The sequence below is a fragment of the Ctenopharyngodon idella genome, chromosome 5 (assembly GCF_019924925.1).
Source record: "Ctenopharyngodon idella isolate HZGC_01 chromosome 5, HZGC01, whole genome shotgun sequence".
NCBI lineage: Eukaryota > Metazoa > Chordata > Actinopteri > Cypriniformes > Xenocyprididae > Ctenopharyngodon > Ctenopharyngodon idella.
In genome coordinates this window covers 26302293-26326222 of record NC_067224.1, presented here as the reverse complement: position 1 = coordinate 26326222, position 23930 = coordinate 26302293, and the positions used below count along the sequence as shown (strand labels likewise).

Sequence of the window (23930 nt, the reverse complement as noted above, 5' to 3'; positions counted from 1 at the left end):
TTCGAATCTTTTGTTTCGAATCAGTGATTCGGAGCACCAAAGTCACGTGATTTCAGCAGTTTGGCATTAAGACACGCGATCTGAATCACTGAATCGAAACAAAAGATTCGAAGCAGTGTTTTGAAATCGGCCATCACTAGATATCGTTGAAAATTCGTTATTTAGTTTTTTTGGTGCACAAAATATTTTCTCTTCACTTTATAATATTAAGATTGAACCACTAAACTCACATGAACTGTTTCAAATATGTTTTTAGTACCTTTTTGAATCTTGAGAAGTTCAATGACATTGCTGTCTATAGAGGTCTCACCGAGCCATCGGATTTAATCAAAAATAACTTAATTTGTGTTCCGAAGATGAATGAAGGCCTTACGGGTGTAGAATGACATGAAGGTGAGTAATAAATGACATTATCTTCATTTTTGGGTGAATTAACCCTTTAAGAAAACTTGATATAAAAAGAATCATCATATGGACCACTTTTATGGTTCTTTGGGTCTTAAAAAAAAGACCAGTAGATTCTTTAGAATTTCTTTAGAAAGTGAAAAGGTTATCCAGGTTTGAAATAAAATGATGACAGAATTTTAATTTTTGGCTGAACTATCCCTTTAAAGATACCCATAATTAACTTATCAAAACATTGATGTGTAAAAATATCTTGCAGCACACTGGCGCTGGAGTTTTATCTAGGCTCTGTCATGATAGTGCAGCTCTTACTGTAATGTCTTACAGTAATGCAGTTGGTATTGAGCTTCTCTGTGGCGAAGACTAAAAGTGAACCGGAACTAACTGGAAGAGTGTGTTAAAAGCCTGCATATGATTAGCGCTCACACACTCACATACTGCAGCCGACCTTTAGACTTAATGCACTTGGTTTAATGCAGTCTGTCTGTCTAATGCATCTATGGGTGTAGCCCATTGTCTTTCTCTGTCTGACTGAGATGACATAATGATCCGGAAACTCAGTTTATCCATAACCGTTATGCATTTTATGTCTGATAGAGCAAGCAAGCGCTGCCTATTTTTGCAGAGTCTGCTGTATTTGCTCTACACACACTCTGTAATGAAATCATGAACAAGCTGAACAAGCTGAAAGAGGCACAGACAGACACAAAGAGCAGGGCGTGACGTCACGTGACCCTTTGTAATGACGAACTGTAAAATAAATGTCTTTATAATTATATCCTGCACATTAAAATAGCATGAGCCATATGCATTCAGACTCATAATGGCCTTCAGTAGAAGGTTTTTTGATAGACATATATTTGCAAACAGCCACAAATCACTATGGAGCATTTCAGCATCCACTCAATAAACTTAAAATGCAGACTGAGTGATACATACAGTATTAAGTAAATTCAATTCTCTGCCATTTTCTGAGATGGTGGGTGTGATAGAGATGGTGAAACTTAAAATAATCTCCAACAGGGCTTTTATGTAGCTGCACAGTTATTCGCCAAATAGGCTCAATAAATATAATTTTACATGTTTATTATCTTAAAGATAAAGTTTTTCGTTACAATATACAAAAACCGTCCTAGCAGCAGAGGTAATTTTACTACAGTCGATAACTGAAGCGCCAGATGCATCTGTGTGAAACAACAGGGTGTGACCAGCGCCGAAAGTAGCAACAGCGGTCGTCAATGTTGCCATGGCCGACAGCGAATATTACAAAATATCGAGTTTTCCAGAGAGATGTTTAATGACCTTGGGACTCCAAAGTCATAGCAACATCCTGGATTCTGCTCTGTATCAGAGGTCAGCAGCACTGCATCCTGCAGAGAGTTTTGAATTTATTGCACAAGAGCATATATAGCCAACATTTTTTTTAAGGTACAATTCTACTATTATCTTACAGTTTTTCTCAGTTGCTTTGGTGCATTTATCAGAACAACTGAAATTCTCAAAACTACTTGTTTAACCTCCACATCATCTAGTCAATTGTGCACATCATAAAAGCAATTTCAATTTGTTGATCAGACATGTTCACTACTGTAATACTGTATACTTACTGTAATGCTATTACTGTATCCCACACAGAGTATTGTGTAAATTTATACTGTTGAAATTTATATATGCCATACAGATAAAGTGCATTTTCAGTCATTGTCATCAAAATCGTAGCCATAGTTTACATCTGAAAATACTGACAGAGCACACTGTTATTGTGACAACACAACTAAGCATTTTGACTATCTTGTTTGTGAACAATGACACAAGGACTTGTCATTCTGATGGCACGGATATGTTAATTCACATAAATACTTACTTTTGAGAGATGAACTAAGGATTTTGAGCAAGTTATAATAGTAATCAGCCATAGCTTTGATTTCTGGAGAGCTTTTCTCATTGGCCTTGACAAATTTCAAATTTTCGAATGGGTCTGGGTGACATCATTATTTATTTTCTGGTGCTGCTGTGCATGCATCTTTCATTTCAAATATTCTACTCTCTAATCTCCTCATTTCTTTCGCAGTAGAGTGAGGGAGAGTTAAGTTTCAGGCTGGATAGCCACACATACTGCACATCTCAACACAACAGACCACAGCCATTTGTCATCATGCCTGATCTCCCGGTAATAGAATCTGTAGATACTTTGAAGAGTCTGGAGGGCTCACATTGCTCTTATGGGAGTTTTAAGCCAGAATCTAGACTAGAGGACTGTATAAAGACCCACTAACAGAAGCTACTCAATTTTGTTACGGCACATAACAGAGTGCAATATTTAACAGTTTGTCACATATCTGTGTACAATGACAGAATATAGAAAGATAAATAGACAGGCAGAGAGGCAGGTAGGTAGATAGATAGATAGATAGATAGATAGATAGATAGATAGATAGATAGATAGATAGATAGATAGACAGATAGACAGATAGATAGGCAGGCAAGGTAAGGTAACACTAAGTATGTGGGTGGAATGGGAACAAAGTGTGTGAGGTGGTGTAAGAGGGGGAGATAAAGTGTAGCTCTGTCAGCTCAGTGTCAGAGAGTGACACTTCTCTGAGACAGAAATGGCTTTCTTCAGTCTCTTAACTTCTAGAACCTTGCTTAGTCACCTTTTCCACTCTGCCCTCACAGGTAAGACTATCTTTCCCTTAGCATTTATAGCTTTCTCATTTCTCTGTTTTCTACTAACTTACCTTCACACATTAACAAGGAAATTCAAAAAAGCAGACTTTATATTTTCCCTCCCTCCACAAGTAATCATATCCATAAAATGCACATTACTGTACATGCTTTATTTTAGCAGCTAGAAAACAAAAAACAAAAACAAAAAAAACACTAACATAAATGTGTGTAAATGTCTTGCTCTCATGTCAGCCTGGATTAATGTAGTTGTTTACGGTCATAAATCTTTTATACTAAACAGACTGTATCTTCACCTATTAAAAAGCATTACGCACTCATTTTAGCTCATTTCTCAGTCTGCATCTATTAACTAGAACTTTTGAAATGTTATGTAGCCATTAAATCAACATTTACTGTCTGTTTCACTGTAAATGTACTTTTAATTCCACATGTTAATGGAAGCAGCACTTTCTGAGATATTAATGAGAACTCATGAAGTAAGAGAGAGAGACAAGTTATACCGAACTGAGGCAAAGAGGGCTAGTGCTGCATTAGCTTTAGCATTAATGTTATGTTTATAATATTTTAGTCAAATCAGTTTAACATTTTTGAATTCACTGAATTATGTGACAACTCATATCAAAAAAAAAATCTGAAAATCTGAGGAATTAATTCTGAACTGATTACTAGACTATGCTGACTGAATAAAGTAAAGGTTGAAGGATTTACTCTCCACATAGGAATTTTGATATTTTAATCCTTGTGACTTTTGAGTCTCTAATTTTAGTAAAGGGACTCAGTGTGACCATAACACTGCCATGCAAGCCACTGTATTTATATCATCAGTGTGTATATCTGTGAATTTTCCTTGATTGCTTAAAACGTTCTTGGTTAATATTCTGCTTTGAACATTGCAAATAAATGTAAATATTTTTTATGTGATGTTTCTGAATTTTGTCCCTACTAAGTGATATACATATTAGAATAAGTGCATTTGCATGAGGCCTATTATTTCATATATACATATGCATTAAATGAATTATCATTGCACTGGCAAATAATAATGTTTTATTGACAGGTGGGTTTCTTTCTCTTTATCTACTTGTAAATGCGAACATTATCACCAATCCCACTCAAACTCCCCTGCCCATCCTGAACACGTCCACAACAGATGATTTACCTGCTCTGCCTGCTGATGATCCTCCTGGCCCACAGGTGGTGTCATTTTTACAACAGCCTCCAAAGACAAAAGCTGTGGAAGGGGAGGATGTGGTGTTTCCCTGTCTTTTAAAAAGTGATGTGGATGAAATACTGGCTGTGAAGAAGGTGAGCTGGTATGTGCAGAGTTTGGAGGAAAGGAGGAATGTTCTACAAGGAAATAATACAGTGGAGGATGTGTTTGCTGGTCGTGTGTTTTTGTCTGGTGATCTGCCTATGGGAGATCTATCGATGACACTAAGGAACATTTCAGTGAAAGATCAAGGCCTGTATTTGTGTACCTTCATATCAACAAACTCAAATATTCTTCATGGAGGCGGGACCAAACTCAGCATCCGCAAAGAGCCGGGTGAGAGAGATTTAGTGTTGATATTGTGTACAAACCAATATTCAGATACATAATTTCATTTTATATATTAGTTTTTCTTATTTTTCTTATCTTTTAATGAGTCTATGGCCTCATTAAAAGATTAAAAAACCAAACACACACAAAAAAAAAAAAAAAAAAAAAAAAGGAAGCCCTTAATGATCTTCTTAGTGCAATTCAAGGCACGATTACTATAGTCAATTGAATAAAATAAACCCTAACTTAAAAATTTTGCCAGCATTTTCATTTAGTTTAACTTAATGTACTAAAATAACTAAAACTGAAATAAAAATTAATAAAAAATATAAACATTTTTAAAAAATGACAAAAACAAGAACATTTCTAAAATTACAATGAGAATAGAAAATATAACAATATCAAAATATTATTAAAAACTGCAACTGCAATATATAGTAAAGAGCTAGAACTAGGGATTTCACCCTAGTTCTAGCAATAAAAATAAAATAAAAAAATTAAAATTAAAATTTCTGTCATTAATTACTCACTCTCATGTCGTTCCACATCCATAAGACCTTCGTTCATCTTCGGAACACAAATTAATTTTCATCAATATTTTTGATGAAATCCGAAAGGTATATGACTTGTCCATAGACAGCAATATAATCAACGCTTTCAAGGTCCAGAAAGGTACTAAAGACATTGTTAAAAACATTGACGTGACTGCAGTGGATCAACCTTAATTTTTATGAAGCGACAAGAATACTTTTTGTGCGCAAAAAAACAAAACAAAAATAATGACTTTATTCAACAATCTCTACTCTTCCCTGTTAGACATGTGCCGATATTCGGTATTAAGATATATCACGATAATCAATATGCACAATATTGTTATCTTAGGCACTTCAAAATACCATGAATAATTATTTATTACGAGTTACTCAAATTTTTATAATACATTTTAAGAATACTTTCCCCATCAACCGTATCACAACACCGCTGTATTCTGCGTCAAAGGGACACGCGCACTCAGATGTAAACAAGCCCAACGTGCACGAGAAGCACATGGCGGAACGAGTGAAGGAGACGCGCTGAATGAAAGTGCACGTTCACTGTCTGACAGCAGACGGCGCTGATGGAACAGAAGAAATGCAGCGGTTACCCCGGAAACCTGTAAACAAAGCAGCTTCCTACTGAACAGTATTTAAAATGTTTCAAATAGGCCTAGCCATTTCGGTTTTTTTGTATTCGCAATGTTGTTTATCACAGCACCAAATACTTAATGTTTAAAGACTTAATAGGCTATTTATTTTCAAACTTAAACATTTTTATATTTTAATCTGGACTACAACATGTACTATAATGATTGAAAATGTTCTGATTAACATTGTTATTGTTCAGTAACATAAGGCTTCATTAGTTAACATGTTAATTTATTATTACCAAACTGACAATGAAAAATACTTACAAAGCATTTATTAATCTTAGTTAATGTTAATTTCTTAGTTAATGTTTAATAACATTACTAAAATCAAAAGTTGTAACTATTATTTAATGGACCTGAGCTAAAACTAAAATGATCAGTTGTATTTAACTAACAGTAACAAAAAATAATACCTTCTGTAACAAATGTTGCTATTGCTCATTCTCCTTAGTTAATGCATTAACTAACGTTAAATAATGAGACCTTCTTGTAAAGTGTTTCCTGTTGTTCTTTATAATTCTTTTGCACTTTAATCTGTTTGAAACATTTGACTTTATAATTTATGTGTATTGCGTTATTATATTTAAATGTTCAGAGTTCTTTTTGTTATAAGAAAGAGTTCTTAAACCTGTTATACTATGAGAAAACTTTTTTGCAACTTATTTCAATATTGTGATAATACCGTACACCGTGATAAAAGCTTAAGCAATTAAATGAAAATTTGATACAGTCACATGACTAGTCATTATCCTTACGCAGTTGCTGCAGTAAGCACAGTGAATGCTTCCGTGTTTACGTCAAATGCCGGCTCAGTATTGGCCAAAGCTGCACACGTGAGCAGCACGACGCATGTGTGTGATGCTGACGCAGAAGCCGGCCAATAATGAGTCGGCGTTCTGACATAGAACCTGGAAGCGCTGGACGTAAACAACATATGAGAATAACACAGAAGAGAAGATATTGTTAAATAAACTCATTATTTTTGTTTTGTTTTTGTGCACAAAAAGTATTCTCGTCGCTTCATAAATTAAGGTTGAACCACTGCAGTTATGTTGACTGTTTTAATGATGTCTTTAGTACCTTTCTGGACCTTGAAAGTGTTGATTATAATGCTGTCTATGGACGAGTCGTATACCTCTTGGATTTCATCAAAAATATCTTAATTTGTGTTCTGAAGATAAACAAAGGTCTTACAGGTTTGGAACAACATGAGGGTGGGTAATTAAGGACATTTTTGGGTGAACTAACCCTTTAAAATTATGGCCAGTGCCAATAATCTGTTATGGCCAATAACCAATAAATATTAAAGTGAAAAAAATAAAAAATAAAATGTGAATGTAAGATAACTGCAGTAGTAATCTTTGAATAAATGTGAACATATAAAGTACTATTTTTAGGGAGCCAGTTACATTCATCTAAGACAATAAGAGATTACAGTGAGATTAAACCTTTTTTCATCAAATCCCTGCTCAGGTGTGATTGAAGAGTCTGTGGGCACTATAATTGGCATCATTGCGGCAGTTGTTGGCGTGGTAGCGGGGCTGGTTGCTGTGATACTGACTCAGTTCAAGGACAAACTGAACTGCCTGAAGAAATAACGTGGGAGCTATGGCTTTGGAGTATGGAGGTTAAAAACTGCAGAGAGGTTACGGTAAAGGCCAAAGGTAAAAGAAGACAAGCACGTGTACGCTTACACTTCCAAGAACTGACCTCAGTGCATGAGAAATTACATCAGTGAACGGTGAGACATTTAGCTCACCCCATATCCTGAATGATAATATATGATTACATACACAAACAGTTCCATTGACCCCCTAATACAGAAGAGCAAGAGCAGCTGAGTTATGAACTGTTTAGCTTTATGAGCTTGCAATGATGAGCATGCATGCATATATATATTTTTTTAAGTTCATGAACCATTTCAAAATACTTGGATTTCCGCATGAAAGATGAAAAACTGTTTTGGTTCATGTTGTTGTAGTTGTTTTGTTTTTTTTATTCAATCCAGTCTGCTGTGTTGTATGTTTTCAGTATTGAAAGCAGTCTTTTCATATGATCATAACGTATATGATAGATGTAAGTTAGTAGACTCTGATGTAGGTGCTTTGCATAGCTCAAGTTGAGTAGATGGACCCATACCAGAGTATCACTATATCAATCAGAAACTGATCTTGAATCAGCACTCAACACTAAATACTTTCTCTCAAGAGAGGCCTGATCTCAATACTTGTTCTGTGCTTCAATATGCCATTTTAATTAAAGAACTTAATTGCAAAGTTCTTCATTTTCACCTACATGCCTTTTGTAAGACCCACCAGGACGTTCACCTCAGAAATAGCTGGTTGTAAACTGGTTTGTGGCTTAATTTTGTCCCATGAGCTTTGGTTTGTTTACTGTGAAAATTATCATCAATCTTCTGACACAAATAAACAGTTTTATTTTTCAGTGTCTCTGGTGAATTCCCTGTCTCATGTAACTACACAAGCAACCACAGGCTGAAATATTTCCATAAGGCCAAGCCAGCACAAGCCTGTCTCTGAGGAACCCCCCCACCCCCTCATCATCACTTTTTATTTCTTGGAAAGAAGTTAATACTTTTAATCAGCCAGGATTCATTAAATTGATCAAATTACAGTAAAGACTTTTATATTGTTACAAAAGATTTCTATTTCTATTGAACTTTTTATTTATTAGAGGGTCCTTTAAAAGAGTGTCACGGTTTCCACAAAAACAGTATGTTTTCTTTTAGTCTGTTTACTGTTTTCAACATTAATAAAAAATAAAAAACGTTACTTGAGCACCAAATCAGCATATAATAATGACTTGTGGAGAATCATGTGATGCTGAAGACTGGAGTAATGGCTGCTGAAAATTCAGATTTTTAAAATGTATTAAAATAGAAAACAATAATCTTACCAACCCCGAACTTTTAAACAGTTGTGACAAACACAATCAGTGAGAGGAAAACTAGATGAAAATCATCTATTTATGTTACTATAAAACAGAGTCATTTAAACAGTTTTCAATTGTTTAATTCTTTGGAACTGAACACACAACAACACACACAATAAATGTACCACTACAGAAGCCACGATAATCTACCCACACACCCATGCACACTCCAACTCAGACACTCAAACAAACTCACTCACATGAACATGATAAACAGTCAAAGGAACGCACACAGAGCAGAAATCACATTTGTGAGACAAAACAAGATTCAAATAAATAAGGGAAGCCTCAGTGATCCCTTTCTGACTTCCATTGTTCCCATTATTGTATAACACATTTCTATTGGTCACAGAGAAAAAAGAAGATGGGAATAAACACTGTGCTCCCCCGCGCTCCAAACACATGCAACAAGGACTCATGGGAAAGGTGGTGAGAAAAAGAGAAGATGAATTTTGTTTTTGTGCTTCAAGTGGTGGGTCTCAGCACAGAAAGATCACAGAGGCATTTGCTTGAGATGCTAAAATACAATCTTACAGTTCAAACACCAAGTAACAGTTGTAGCTATAGAGTGAGAACACTCTCCTTTTATGCTTTATAAAGACCATATTCAGATTAGCGATGGCTACTGGCTCTGACTTTCATTCGTTGAGATCAGCTGAACAGCTTTAGTGTATATCAAGACGAGAGGTACACATGCACAAGGGAGCACTGGGAAATGCACTGCACAGCACAGGGGAGGAGAGAGGTGGGAGACATGTGAGGTCAAAGGTTGCTTTTAGTCCTCGAGAGTGCGGAAAGAATTCTGCATGTCTTCCAGCAGTTGAGCATACTCGGCTTTGATCTTTGCTTCACCCTCTTTGACTGGATCCTGCAAAACACGCACATGCCATTATGTAAAATTGGTCAATGTAAATTAAATGAAATTACTGTAAATATTAAAATGATATAATTTATAAATATTATAATGAATATGTATGGAGTATAATAGTAAACAATTTTAATAATATAAATTATAATGAACAAATTTTCAATCACTATCCAAAATCATGCCCATGTATTTTAAGGTAAAAAGTAAATATGACCCAAGCAAGATTAAATACAGGTTTAGATGTAGTGAGAATTAACACTGTACCACGCAATATATGTTTTATCTGGGGGAACACAAAATATTTTAATATTTCATATTTAATGGTAATTAGGTTGCATATTGTTGGGTCTAAGAGGTTCATAATAATGTATTTATTGCAATAATGCAGTATTTAAGGACATTGTAATATTTTTAATACCTCCATTTTTAATACTATATTTTTATACCTGATATTTTGTAAATATGTAAAAAAAAATATATATATATATATATATTTATGGCATTTTTGTCCAAAAGGATGGGACACAACAGAGTCAACCCCACATCCTTATTAAATAATACTAAAATAATGCTGGTTTATATATTAATATTTTTATATATTATATGTATATATATATTATACACACACACAGTCAAACCAAAAATTTATTCAGATAATGGTAATAAAATATGACAAGATCTCAGAGTTAAACTGTGTCAGAAAAATTTAATCTTAATTATGCCAGATAACACTTAAGCAAAACATGGTCAGGTCAAAGTGTCTGAATAATTTTTGGTTCCAAATTTGTATCAGTTTTACTGGTAGTCCACTGTATGAAGAATTTTTGGGTATAATATGTCACAGTTTACTTTATTTTGCTATCCTCACTTACGTAAATGAACTATAGTGTCCTGCACCCACTAGTAAAAATATATCAAAAATATAAAAAATGTCTGAATAATTTTTGGTTTGACTATATATATATATATATAAAATATGTGTGTGTGTGTGTGTGTGTGTTTTCAGCTTACATTTTAATTTTTGTTTAGGTTGTAGTTTTGTTATGTGGTTTTGTCTTTTGTTTTGTGGTTTTTTGTCTCAGTTTTATTTCAGGTTTAGTTATTTTGTATTTATTTCAGTTAGGTCTCAATGCAATTTTTCAATTACTGAAATTTTTTAATTGTTTTAGTCTCAATTAACAATAGCTCTGAATTAAACTAAGCAAACGGACATTGATCATTTATCACATTCTCAAAGAGAATCCGGTGGTCTATGATTTTTACATCTACACAAATCCCAGCATCAATACTTGAGTAACAGTACCTTAAACTTCATGGAGCTGATCCGATAAAGAATTTCTCCCATGTGTTCACGGATCTGCGACCAGGTGATTTTGTTATCGCTCTGCGCTGTGGTTTCGACAGCATGCCGGGCCAGGTCATAAAAAGCTATCATATTGGACAGGATTCCCACTGTCTTATAGAAGGGACAGAACCTGGACGAGAGAGAGACAGGGAGATAATGTAGAAAATAATTAGCACATACTGACAAACATGCTACTAGAACAATGAGACATCAAAAAAACAGGGGCTGTGTTCTTTATTGTACAGATGATGACTTTACCTGTCATAGGGAGTGTAGCCGTTCTGCTGCAGGAAGTCATCTTTAATGAGTTTGGCCACCTCCAGTGTGATTTTATCCGTCTCAGCCAGAGATGCCTATGGGTAAGGAAACAAAATAAACCCAGACACGCATTCAGAATCAATACAAAACATTGCATAACATGTTAAAATACAAAAATTATATATACAAATATCACTATACAAAAAAATGCAAGATACAAACAACACTAGGGATGTGCCTGAAGCCGAATACCTTATTCGTAAAGGCACGGATACTGGCTTCAAAACAAATAACAAATTCTACCGAATAATAGGAAAAAATATTCAACAGACACAGTCACTCCTGGTGTTTGCTGGATAACCGGTGAGCCAGAGGTTAGCATAGCACGATATTATACATAAACCTCTAAAATCATTACGCAATAACGAGTGTGCGAAATGAATAAGTGTAAACTTTATGACTGAAATGAGTAGAGTGCGATCACAAATCAAATTGCTGCGTTGCCGTCTCCGTGAATATCTCAGAAATCAGGGCTTTGACAAAAGTGATATCAACTAAGATACTGCATCATACACATTTTTTACTACTTGATATGTTTATTTATACGTTTTAAAGCTTGTAAAATGTTATATTTTTTCTCTGTCTCACTCTTTCCCGGAGACTGCAAGCATTTATGTATTCTTTATCATTTGTTCAGATTTGCATAGTAAAAGTTGTTTCAGCAATTTTTAACCACTGAATTTTTTTTATAACTTCCATGTTCTCTAATCAGCTATTTTATATAAAGTCCAACTCCTCTTATTTGAGGTTGTGGATGTCCTGACATAAAAAACTCTGTACACTTAGTTCCTCTGGAAATTAAAAAAAAAAAAAAAAGTCCTTTTATTTAACATTTTAGTATTATTGTTTAAATTAGAAGATATTTTAAATCCATTTTATAAATATAATAAAAAATAATTATTTTATGAGCTATACAAGGGTTATTTGTTGAATGAAAACTATAAAAGGGAACAGAATTACATTTAAAACGGGCATGAATCTCCAGTTAAAGCCTTGCCCACTTCCGGATTTATCCGAATACAGACACAGATACAAACAATTTTGTGATTATTACAGATACAGATACTGTCTCTGCTGCACACTCCTAAACAATGCTATGTTTTAATAACACTGTTTGACAAACAATGTATAAGACACAAATATACCTTTCCAACAAGTTGCACAATCTCAGCCAGGTCCTCTTCCTCTTGCAGAATCTCCTTGGCTTTGGTACGCAGCGGCACAAACTCTGCGAAGTGTTTGTCATAGTACTCATCCAGCGCTCGTGTATATTTACTGTAACTGATAAGCCAGTTAACAGAAGGGAAATGTTTCCTCTGGGCGAGCTTCTTATCTAGACCCCAAAACACCTGAGAAAAACAGTTCAAATGAGAAGGGAAAAAAAAGAGAAATAATGAAATATTCTTCTACTGCTTTATTTACAAGAGTTAAATGAAATATATATATATATATATATATATATATCTACACACCTGCACAATACCAAGAGTGGCAGAAGTCACAGGATCTGAGAAGTCACCACCAGGGGGAGACACACTGTAGGGAAACATTCATTTCAAAAGGATCACAAAATGAGTGGAAAGAACAGAAACATCTGCAGTTACAAATACATGTTATATTTTTTATAAACATCAAAGTCTGTAGAAACATGTCATCAAATATTGGGAAAATTCCAAACGGAAGGGAGCATCCCTATGCCCTACTCCCTTTGAAGGGCAGAGCCCTTGAAGTGGGGAATTTGAAGGGAGCGAAGGGAGTAATGAAAGACAACATTATTTCTTCATTATCTTGACCTGGGATGTTCCCGTGACAATGCAGAACGGTGTCCATCAGCTGATTAGTTGTTCTTATGACAGAAATTTCTTATTATTGCTGTTAACATAACTGTTGCATAAATATGTGTTATATATGTGTGTGTGAGTGTATTTCCCTGTTCTCAACTTTAAAACTTGCCATCTCATCGTTGGACACTGCAAGAAAACATTTCCTACCTATGAAACTTATTTAAACATAACATGACAAAAATGTGTGAAATATATCACGAAAAAAAAAAAAACTTGAATTGCTCTGTTTGTAAGTTAACTAACTCTCCTGCCATCTAGCTTTAAAATGAATCACGAGTATTCGCTGGGTCACATGACTATAAATGATAAAATTACTTTCTTGAACTGACCATCGCATGTACCCTTCGCTAACGGCCTTTTGGAAGGGCCCTTCGTGAAGGGATTCAGTTGTTCACTTTCGTTTGGAACACCCCTACAAATGGCATCCCCTTCTCGAAGTGCCCTTCAAGGGTGCAAAAATACTGTTTGGAATTTGCCCATTTACTATAATAGCTCGCTTAGTGTTATTTGAATGTACTTACGCTCCCACAATGCTGACACTGCCTTCTCTCTCTGGGTTGCCCAGGCACTTTACTCGACCTGCTCTCTCATAGAACGATGCGAGACGGGCTCCAAGGTATGCGGGATACCCACTATCTGTGGGAGGAAAAATCCAGTATAAGAAAGTTTGGTCTGGACAAGGCTGCACAATTTGGCCAAAAACCATGTTGTGAATATGGTACAAACAACCAGCATTTGGAGGAATACCTCCAGTGTTTCAGATATGTTTTACACACATTTTTCTGCCAATACAAAGCATAATTTTAAAGTATGCAGTACATGCCAACAGTATTTTTCTTTTTTTAGTTAAATGGTATGCAATTTACCAGTCATGCAATCACAAAAGTTTAGGGTAAGATTTTTTTAGTCACACTTTAGATTCTCAGTCCAATTCTCACTATTAACTAACTATTGACTATGATTTTTTCCTCAATAAACTCCTAATTACTGCTTATTAATAGTTGGTGAGGAAGTTGTTAAGTTAAGGGATGTAGAATATGGTCATGCAGAATAAGGCATTAATATGTACTTTATAAGTACTAATAAACAGCCTACTGTATATCCTAGTAATATGCATGCTAATAAGCAACTAGTTAATAGTGAGAATTGGACCTAAATTAAAGTGTTACCAAAACAGTATTACTGTGAATACTATTACAATTTACAAGAAGTGTTTTTTTAATAATATATTTTAAAATGTTATGCATTCTTATGATGGCAAAGCTGAATTTACAAGCAGCCATTACTTCAGTCTTCAGTGTAATTCTAATATGGTGATAAGGGGCTCAAGAAACACTTCATTTATTAACACTGAAAACAGCTGTGCTGCTTAATATTTTAGTGGAAACCATGATGCATTTTTAATTAATAGAAAGTTTAAAAAAAAAAAATAGCATTTATTTAAAATTTTTGATGCATTATAAATGTATGTACTGTCACTTTTCTCATCAATTTAACACATCCTTAAATATATATATATAACCATATATATATTATATATATAAACACAATAATTTGCAGAAATTTGCAATGGACACAAAACAGGGATTGTTGAGCTGTACATACCAGCAGGCATCTCAGCCAATCGTCCGGAGATCTCCCTAAGAGCCTCAGCCCATCGAGAGGTGGAGTCAGCCATCATACTGACATTATAGCCCATGTCTCTGAAGTACTCAGACAATGTAATACCTGTTGACACACAAGCGTACTATCTGTGAATATAAATTAATCCACACACAAACAAACTATACTTTCTCTTACAGGGTTTGTTCCATCTCATTTTGCTTTTAATAGTCGGTTTTTATAAAACCTGCTTCACTGGCACTCAGCATTACAGCACACTTTACTTTCTACAGATGGCTCTTGTGTTTACCAGTGTAGATGGAGGCTTCTCTGGCAGCCACAGGCATGTTTGAGGTGTTGGCCACCAATGCTGTTCTCTTCATAATGCTCTCCACCTTCCCATCCACCTCCATGGTAAGCTATTGAACAAAATTACTGTCAATCATCTAAACCACACAACAGGGTCACATGAACTTTTGCAGGTATGAATTTCATATCACATTCATAAACATAGTATTAAGCAAAGTGACCAAGTATGCTGTTATTAAATCCATGCCATACCAACCTCTGGAAAGTCTCTTAATACTTCAGACATCTCGTTTCCACGCTCTCCGCAACCAACGTAAATGATGACATCACTGTTGGAGTATTTGGAGAGAGACTGAGAGATGACAGTCTTACCGCAGCCAAAGGCTCCTGGAATGGCTGTGGTTCCTCCTTGGACACAACTGCAAAACGGCAGAAATTAGGGCTGCACCGTAATGGTTAAACTGATAATCTGATTGCGTCATTTGAGAAATTACTTTGTACATTACTGTGCACTACCGTTCAAAAGTTTGGGGTCCGTAAGATATTAATTTTTGTTTAAAGGATTAGTTCACTTCTGAATTAAAATTTCCTGATAATTTACTCACCCCCATGTCAACCAAGATGTTTATGTCTTTCTTTCTTCAGTTGAAAAGAATGTTTTTGAGGAAAACATTCAAGGATTTTTCTCCATATAGTGTACTTCAACAGGGTACAACGGGATCATGTAGAGCCCTTTGAAGCTGCATTGAAACTGCAATTTGGACCTTCAATCCGTTGTACCCTGTTGAAGTCCACTATATGGAGAAAAATCTTGGAATGTTTTCCTCAAAAACCTGATTGGGGGATTTAAACTCCACAAACATGAAGGCTTGTGGAGGCTTGTTACCAATAAAAGATAATGGAAATGTCAGTTGAAAAAAAAAAAAAAAAAACAATGTTTTCAGGATAAATAACCAGAGGGCCAATATTAATTTAGACAAGCAAAAATTGTGATAACCATTAAAATATGATTAATTGTGCAGCCCTAGCAGGAAAGTTCAAATAAGAGTTGAGTACACTACAAACTTTATGGTCTCAGATGTGGAAAGATAATGAGTGTGAGTTTGAGACTCACGGAAAGAGGGCATCCAGTACTCTTTGTCCAGTCAGCAGGGGGTGGTTGGCAGGGAGCTTCTCAGTAACAGGCCTCACCTGTCGCACAGGCCACACCTGCACCATGGTGAACTTCTCCTTTACTCCTTCAAACTCCAGTTCCAGCACCACATCCTGACACACACACACAATGAAAAGGGAAGTTCCAGTATTTAGTAAGATAGTAGTTTCTTCCTTATCTTACATCTTGAGGAGTTTTTCTAACTTTGTAAGACACTATACAAATAAGATTGACGTGAATGACTCTCATGTGCATGTCTATAAATGTGAGATAGTATTTAAGGACAGTGTGACTCACAGAAACGTCATAATTTCCTGGCGGAGCGAGGTAGGTGACTGTTCCCCTGCTACGGGGGGGCAGCATGATCTTGTGCTTGATGAGAGAGTTCTCATACACCAATCCATAGATATCACCCCCTGTAATGTGACTTCCAACCTGAAAAACCAGTGAGAGAGTCCAATTAAAGTAAACATGCAGTACATCATTTCAATATAATATACAAATAATATACAAATTAACAGACAGAGGTGTCATGCAAAAAGGATTTTGATTGCAAGTACCACAGTTTTTGTAAGTGCAAAATTATTAGTGCCATAAAGTAATTTTGCTGTTTTGAAGCCAAAATATGCCATTTAGCTTATATTATTTGTGTATGCAGAACTGTCACTGGTGCCCCCTCAAAAAACAAGGTGCATAACGCCCCTTTATACAGAGAAAGACACACATGTAGTTCCTTACCCTCAGGTTCTGAAAAGGAGAAAAGTCCCACTTTAGGTCCCTGTTTAAAGCTCCAATGTTAACCCCTCTGGGGATGTAGATGCTCTTCGTGAGGTCATTGATGTCTTTCAGGGGACGCTGAATACCGTCAAAGATGGAGCCCATGATTCCGGGCCCCAGCTCCACAGAGAGGGGCTTTCCAGTACGGAGCACAGGATCTCCGACAGAAACTCCAGCTGTAGATGGCTCAGGAAAACATATAGACAAATACAAATAGAACATACAAAAACATACCGCGGCAGGGAATGGTAATCTGCCATATACCACAGTGCTGAATGATCATCATATTTACATAATACTGCAAGATACTTTAAATTATTGAACCTTGGTATTACTTCTGTTCTGTGCGTACTATAGTATGTTCTGGTACTTTATTTTGATAACAAAATATACTCTCCATGATTGTTGTGAGTATTTGTGTTGGTGCAAATGTAGAAAAAGTTTGTTTTGTTTTTTAATGCCATGCCATACTTGAGTTATTAAAACTTGATACTTAAAAATCTAAATAAGACCCATTTTTTTCAAGGGTTGTAGAGTAAGTAAATCACTGATGAATGGCAAAGGATACAGGTCTCCTCGTACACCTGGATGGTTGCCATATCTCCCTCCAATCGGATAATCTCTCCCACCAGCTCACAGTGGCCAACACGCACTAGTTCATACATAGCCGCACCTGCCATGCTAGAGGCCGTCACCACTGCAGTGAGCAGACACACAGACTGTAACCTGTCCATCACATGACTGATCTTCAACTGTTATATCCGTGACACAAAGTCAAAAACATTTGTTTGATAAACTTTGTGCTGTGTTTTAATTTTGTGACAAAGTGACTTCATTTATTTGGACATTGAGAACATGATACAACATTGATAACATTTTTACCTGGGCCTGAAACTCCATGCACATATCCAAACTGACCCTCACGGTCCTCATCTTGGATCTTAGGCAGTTTGGAAAAATCCATCCTGTGTGTTGGGAAACCTAAAAGCAGAAGTGTGAGACAGTAAGAGTCATTCAATACGCATCAATTTCTGTCAGACACATGCCAAACCTAAAATCAACATTGCCAAGATGTGTTTCAATCTTCATTTTTCATAATTCCAATAGAACCACAAGGTCTCCTGCATTACTCCAGTTCAAAGCAATATACTTTAAAGCAAATGCGAGTTTCAATCGTATTTGTATAATAAATACTGCAATTACCACTGACAAATTTAAAGACTTCTTTGATGTCAACATAGTAAAATAGTAATACTACCAGATACCGGTATTTATTTAGATTAACACTATTTTCCTGTTGTAACAGATGAGTATCAAATGAAAATGATATGAAATACTAACGCACCACAGATAAATAAATAAATAAACGCCTTCCCACGACCACAACTGCTGAATTACGAGATCTAGAAGACTGTCGAAAGGAACCAGTGAATGTCAGGTGACAGATGGTTGCTAGTAAAGCCTCTGATCATCAAATGAGCAAATTTCACCAGAATAGAAAATGAGATAGGACCAAACCGACTGGTCTGACAGCAATAAAAACAGCTGTATATATAACGAAAAGATTAGTCTTACTGTATTAGCATGAAATGAACGACAATCCTTGTAATATCCTACCAAGCAGTGGAGCGAGAAAAAAATTGTCACGACATAGGTCAGCTGACTACCAGGATTAAGGAAGTACACAGAGCAAAAGAAAGTGCACCATTATGGCTCCCCTAGTGGAGATTTTGCGTTGAAAGGTATAGCGCAAATGATCCAACATGGCGCCTATAGAACCACAGCTTCCCCATTTCCTGCGTTCATCGTAAGGACACAAGGACGTAACTGCAACCAGCCACGCATGATATGTTCACATTTTCAAAATCTGGGCACCGAGTATTCCACCAATGTATAGAATTAAACACTGCGTTTAATACTTTTTTCAGATTTTGAGTTATCTTCGACGAACGTCATGCATATTCATTACGTTCTCATCAATATGCATCACGCAAAAAGTCTGGCGCTCTTTGCGTGGTTGCGTCACAGGGTGATTCCTGTTGAGACCGCGCGTAACCCAGACGTTCAAGACTTTGTTGAATGCAGTTGCAAAAAGCTAGTTTCTGATTTTTCGATATTCGGAAATTGACCACAGGCTTAATATTTTTTCGTGTTTGCTTCGCGTTTGTGGATACAATCAAGGTTTCATCAGTTTTGTAAATCTAAAGCCACCAGCTTCAATTCGCTGGTTATCAACGAGGACTGACCGACGACATATCATCATCATCATCATCATCATCATCGATAATTGAGGTCTGGGCGAAATAATACACAGTTCAGCTTTATATTATCTGAACCGTGATCTGATCTTCGAAAAAAATAAAAACTGGTAATTTGCTAAGTTTTACCGTTGTGGTCACAAGACCGCTCCGAGCATATGGCAAATCCTTCGGTTGTGCGGTAACGTTAGCTTATTAGTTGTCTGTTAAATCCAAAAGCAACTGGACAGAATAATATATATTTTGGAAGACATTTCGCTACTCAAAGTGACTCCATAAGGTCATTAGCTGGAAATCAAAGAGCCAACCGTAAGAAGAACCCAACTTTGTGGTACCACCCCACCATGTTGGGTATTATGGATCATCACCAAGGTAAATACGTGCTTTTCTTATTGTCATATAAATATTTATCTTTTTGTTTTATTTTAGTCTATCACTCCAGTACTCAAAGTTTTACACGAGCCTCGTGTAACACACCCATTTAACAAAGAGCTCCTGAATGGATTAACTACTCATGCTAACAGCTAGATATCCTCTTAGGTTAAGTACACGTAACGGGACCTCTATACTATTTCCAGATGTATAACATGTAATTTTCTAAGCATATTTGAAAAGTTGTGACACCAGTTTCCTTCCTTGTTTTGCTGACTAGACAAGGTTTCAGCTGCTCGTCTTTAGCTTTTAGCATAAGCAGCTTCTGTTCGGATGTGAAGATGTTTACTCGAGCAAATTAGTCCACAAACATTTGCAACAATGTTTAACGTTTTGAAATCGATTTCTTATGCTTACATCTGTAGTATTCCAATAATCACGTACGGAAATGGCTCTTAAGTTACTTTAGCAGTGTCTAGATAGCACAAGCTAAAGCTAACTTGACAGTTCATTTAACGCTGTAGTTTCAGCGTTTAACATTAACAGGGTTTTGCCTGTAATGCAGATGTCTTCTGTTTCTTTTACAGACACCGTCCGGAAATGTAAAACTGAGGCTTTGGTAAGTGCTGTCGCAGTTATGTTCTGTAATGGTTTTAAATGGTTACACAGCCTGGTTACTTATTTATAGCTTAGGCCACATGTGGCCGAACATGGGGGGTGGGGGGGATAAGATCAGTATCTATCTGTAATCACTGAGCATAATTAGCAAAAATATTTTGTTTTGTTTTTTTAATGATATGAGATTGGCTACCTACTTGTTATAGCATTATATGTCTGTCTAAATGTACTATTATTGGTCATTATTAATGTAGTTTGTCTTTGTTCCAGCCTCCAGAGCGTAGGAAGAGGACCGTAGAGGATTTCAATAAGTTTTGCAGCTTTGTCCTGGCCTATGCTGGGTACATTCCATCTCAAACAGAAGTGAGTTGAATGTCATAAAACATTCATTTTGTACAGATATCAAGGGGTAACTCCGACTATCTTCATGGTAATCACCTGCTACTGCTGCCACAATTGTCCCTGCCAACATTTTTTTTTTTTTTTTTTTTTTGCTAATTTTCACAAAAATGTAATGGCCCCAGAATATTTTGTTGTAGGAATATCTGAACATACAATATATCAAAAAGAAAGAACAGAGCCTCTGCTTAACAAAAAAAATGTTTTATTCTAGCTTCATGCATTTTTTTTTTTTTTTTTTTTTTTATCAACTCTTGAATATGGGTAAGTTTCATTTAAAAAAAAAAAAAAAAAAAAGCAACATTTTGAACACTTTTTTTTTTTTTTTACTTCTCTCTCTCTCTTTTTTCCCTTAGATTTGTTGAGCTAGTTTTTAAGAGATATAACCATTAAAAAAGTTACCCTTTTTGCATTCGTGTCCATTTTGACCCAGGATTCAACTGAGACATTACACAAGACTTTTTTTTCTGTTAGATTTGTCTCAAAAATACTTAAGTAAAATATATTTAGCCTCTTTCTCATATCTCACACACTTTTGGGACTAATTTTGTTGATATATGCAAGCCTATTGATGAACCATTGCCGCATGAAAAACTGATCATCTTTTTTAATTGAAAGTTTATGCATTTTGTTGAAAATGAATGTGTAGGTTTCATAGATTATGCAAATATGTTCTTATAAATTTCATATAGTGATTTATTCAAATAAAACTTCTCATGAATATTTAAAAAATAATTTTCCTACATCACAGTGGTTTTTCTGTAGTAAAAAAGTTTGAAATTTCTCGATTTAATTAAAAAAGGAAAATATAGTATTAACATGTCAGCATTCAAAGCTTTGACATTTTTGCACTTTTAAGTTATTGGTCAGATTCAATATGGTTTCAGTAAATAAAAAAAAAATTAAGTTTTGACCTGTATAAGCTTACATTCCACCATGTGATGGAAATTTGAATGCATTATGAGGGTACTATATTTTTGTTAAATTGTCCTGATATGTGTTTCCAGGAGAGTTCATGGTCTCCGTCTTCATCTCCATGTACACATGAGCTTTCTGAGCTCTCCGGTGAAGGGTCCGTGAAGGATAGCTGGACGGACGCTCACTCCGACCTCAACAACATTCACAACTTGGTCTACAAAGCTGAGACTGACAGCAGCAGCACAGAGTTCAGCCATCTTCAGTCGGACAGCTCCTTAGACAAGATGACACTGAAAGACTCTCTAAACCAGATCCATCTTCATAGTAAAGCTGAGAGGAAGAAGGTGAAGAAACTTGGCCGCTTATCTTTAGAAGGGCCAAGAAAAAGCATGTCGGAGGCAAGAGCACACAAACAATCGAAAGCGGCACTGAAGAAAATGAAGAGATCGATAAAGACTGAGAGACACTTTACATCAACAAGCCCTTTGAATGAGGGGCTTCGAAAGGAGGAGGAGGTGCTAACGGAACAGGCCATTCACATGCATGAGGCGGGGCTTAAAGTGGAGTCCAATCAAGAAACAGACCTGAGCTCTTGCGAAACAGACACACTGGTGACCGATGAGGATATTATGGTGGAGTCTGGTAAGTGTCAGATTAGACTTAGTATTTAATACAGTGCAATTAAAAGGTTGGCATTGGTTGTCGTATATATGCATACAAGTGCAGTTTGTATATACACACATATGCAAATCATATGTGTGTATATATACAAATATAATCAGCTATAAGAAATTTATGTCATAGATGTTTTGCCTTTGAGCTCATTTTGCATGCATATCATCTAGTATCTTCATCCTTGAAGAAAGGATTGCTTTTATTTTATTTTTTTATTGCTGCATCTGAATCTTTCAACCACTGTATTTTGTTCTGTGCACTCTAGGTGATGATTCATGGGATCTGATTACATGTTATTGTGGGAAGCCTTTTGCCGGACGTCCCATGATTGAATGTGACGAGTGCTCCATATGGGTCCATCTCTCCTGTGCTAAGATTAAGAAGTCCAACGTACCTGACATTTTCTACTGCTACAGATGCAGGGACTCTCGGGGTTCCACGGTCAAAAGAGACCTCTGAGAATGGGTGTATGGGTGCAGATCCTGTGTGTGTATTTAAATGGATGAGATGTTCTCATACCTGTCCTTTTTACTTTTCTGATTACTATTAATTAGTTTCTGTTAAATTAAAAAAGTTGATTTATATAACTCCATTTGTTCTCCTTTGTTCTGTGTTGACAGATTGGTCTTGGTTTATGATGTTAAGTGGCTTTCAGGTTTAAGAAGGCTTCCTAAAACTCCTGCACTTATTTGCACTACTGTATTTTGATTGTACACAATAAACCTAAAAGTGATATTGGTGGAAAATGTGCACTATGACCATATATTATGTGGATAAATGAATGAACATCTCACTTGGCCCTCTGGTATTTCAAAGCAAACTGTAGTTAGATAAAATAAATTTAAAACAGAAACCTTTGCCTTCCACTATATGTAATTTTTTTTTTTTTCCAGTGATGATTTTTTACATCACAAGAACATGTCCGGGTCATGTCTCGTCAAGAAAGAAATTTTATTTTGTGTAAAGGATCATAAAGGATTTTTTTTTCATAATTATGATTATTTATGAGATTTATCCAAATACCATGTACATTTACCCCCATTTAAGCAACGCTATTTCCATGAAAGGTGTTCTAAACCAGTGTTTTTCAGTCTTGCCGCTGGGGGCCATCAGCGTGTCTCGCAAAAAAAAAAGAACCTTGTTTGGGTCAAGGAGCACTATAGGAAAGAGTGCAATTAGGAGCATTAAAAAAGGGATACCTCCAACACAGATCTGTACTACCCAAACACTGTTCAAATTGATGTAATTTTATTTTTGTAAAGTTTTTCAGTCTTGTGACAAACATCCTCACTTTAGTTGTTACAGGAGGTTCTCAGATTAACCTTTGACCGTTGTAAAGCAGATTTCAACATATTTAGACTGTTTTATTGCTTGATTGTTTGTGTATTAAGTTGCAGTTCAGGATTTTAGTTCCAATTTTCAACTTTTATCAAAAACTATGGTAGAATTGTTCAGTTTTTGATTTTAAGACTGAAACAATTTTGTAATTTTTTCTTATTTTGTTTGTGTGTCCTGCTCATCCCAGTGTATATAGTACATGTATGTACAGGTGTATATGTTTGAAAGATGAGGAAATGCTATATTTTTTCTGACCATTTACAGCAGTAAATTCTGAAAATAAATGTTCTTTTAAAGGCAAATTTATGTAAATTTGCACTGGTTTGTTTGCTGATGTCACTGCTCTCTTTCAATGAGCAATGTCC

The 23930-nt window shown here is 35.8% G+C and overlaps 3 protein-coding genes and 1 long non-coding RNA gene across 7 annotated transcripts in view; 3 read left to right on the top strand and 1 right to left on the bottom strand.

Annotated features, from left to right (window-relative positions):
• LOC127512462 (uncharacterized) overlaps positions 1–23930 on the top strand; it is a 121481-nt gene that overhangs the window by 26286 nt on the left and 71265 nt on the right. The gene's annotated exons all lie outside the window — the stretch shown is intronic.
• On the top strand, positions 2818–8267 carry si:ch211-137i24.12 (Immunoglobulin superfamily member). Its single transcript, XM_051893368.1, has 3 exons — positions 2818–3081; positions 4151–4639; positions 7293–8267. Exons 1-3 carry the CDS (start codon positions 3015–3017, stop codon positions 7415–7417), a joined length of 681 nt encoding a protein of 226 aa, XP_051749328.1. The 5' UTR covers positions 2818–3014; the 3' UTR covers positions 7418–8267.
• atp6v1aa (ATPase H+ transporting V1 subunit Aa) lies at positions 8830–18672 on the bottom strand. 4 transcript variants are annotated; one of them, XM_051893340.1, is made up of 16 exons: positions 18563–18636; positions 18333–18398; positions 17870–17968; positions 17556–17684; positions 16949–17163; positions 16508–16645; positions 16172–16323; positions 15314–15476; positions 15059–15167; positions 14752–14874; positions 13668–13782; positions 12775–12838; positions 12448–12651; positions 11243–11337; positions 10943–11114; positions 8830–9639 (listed from the first exon to the last, which is right to left on the bottom strand). In XM_051893340.1, exons 3-16 carry the CDS (start codon positions 17949–17951, stop codon positions 9547–9549), a joined length of 1854 nt encoding a protein of 617 aa, XP_051749300.1. In that variant the 5' UTR covers positions 17952–17968; positions 18333–18398; positions 18563–18636; the 3' UTR covers positions 8830–9546. The 4 variants fall into 4 exon arrangements, with proteins under 4 accessions (XP_051749300.1, XP_051749297.1, XP_051749299.1 ...); XM_051893337.1 differs by lacking the exon at positions 18333–18398 and having other exon boundaries at positions 18563–18672; XM_051893339.1 differs by lacking the exon at positions 18333–18398 and having other exon boundaries at positions 18605–18623.
• Positions 19017–23871, top strand: phf23a (PHD finger protein 23a). The gene is made up of 5 exons (XM_051893364.1): positions 19017–19617; positions 20205–20236; positions 20506–20598; positions 21642–22194; positions 22493–23871. Exons 1-5 carry the CDS (start codon positions 19590–19592, stop codon positions 22684–22686), a joined length of 900 nt encoding a protein of 299 aa, XP_051749324.1. The 5' UTR covers positions 19017–19589; the 3' UTR covers positions 22687–23871.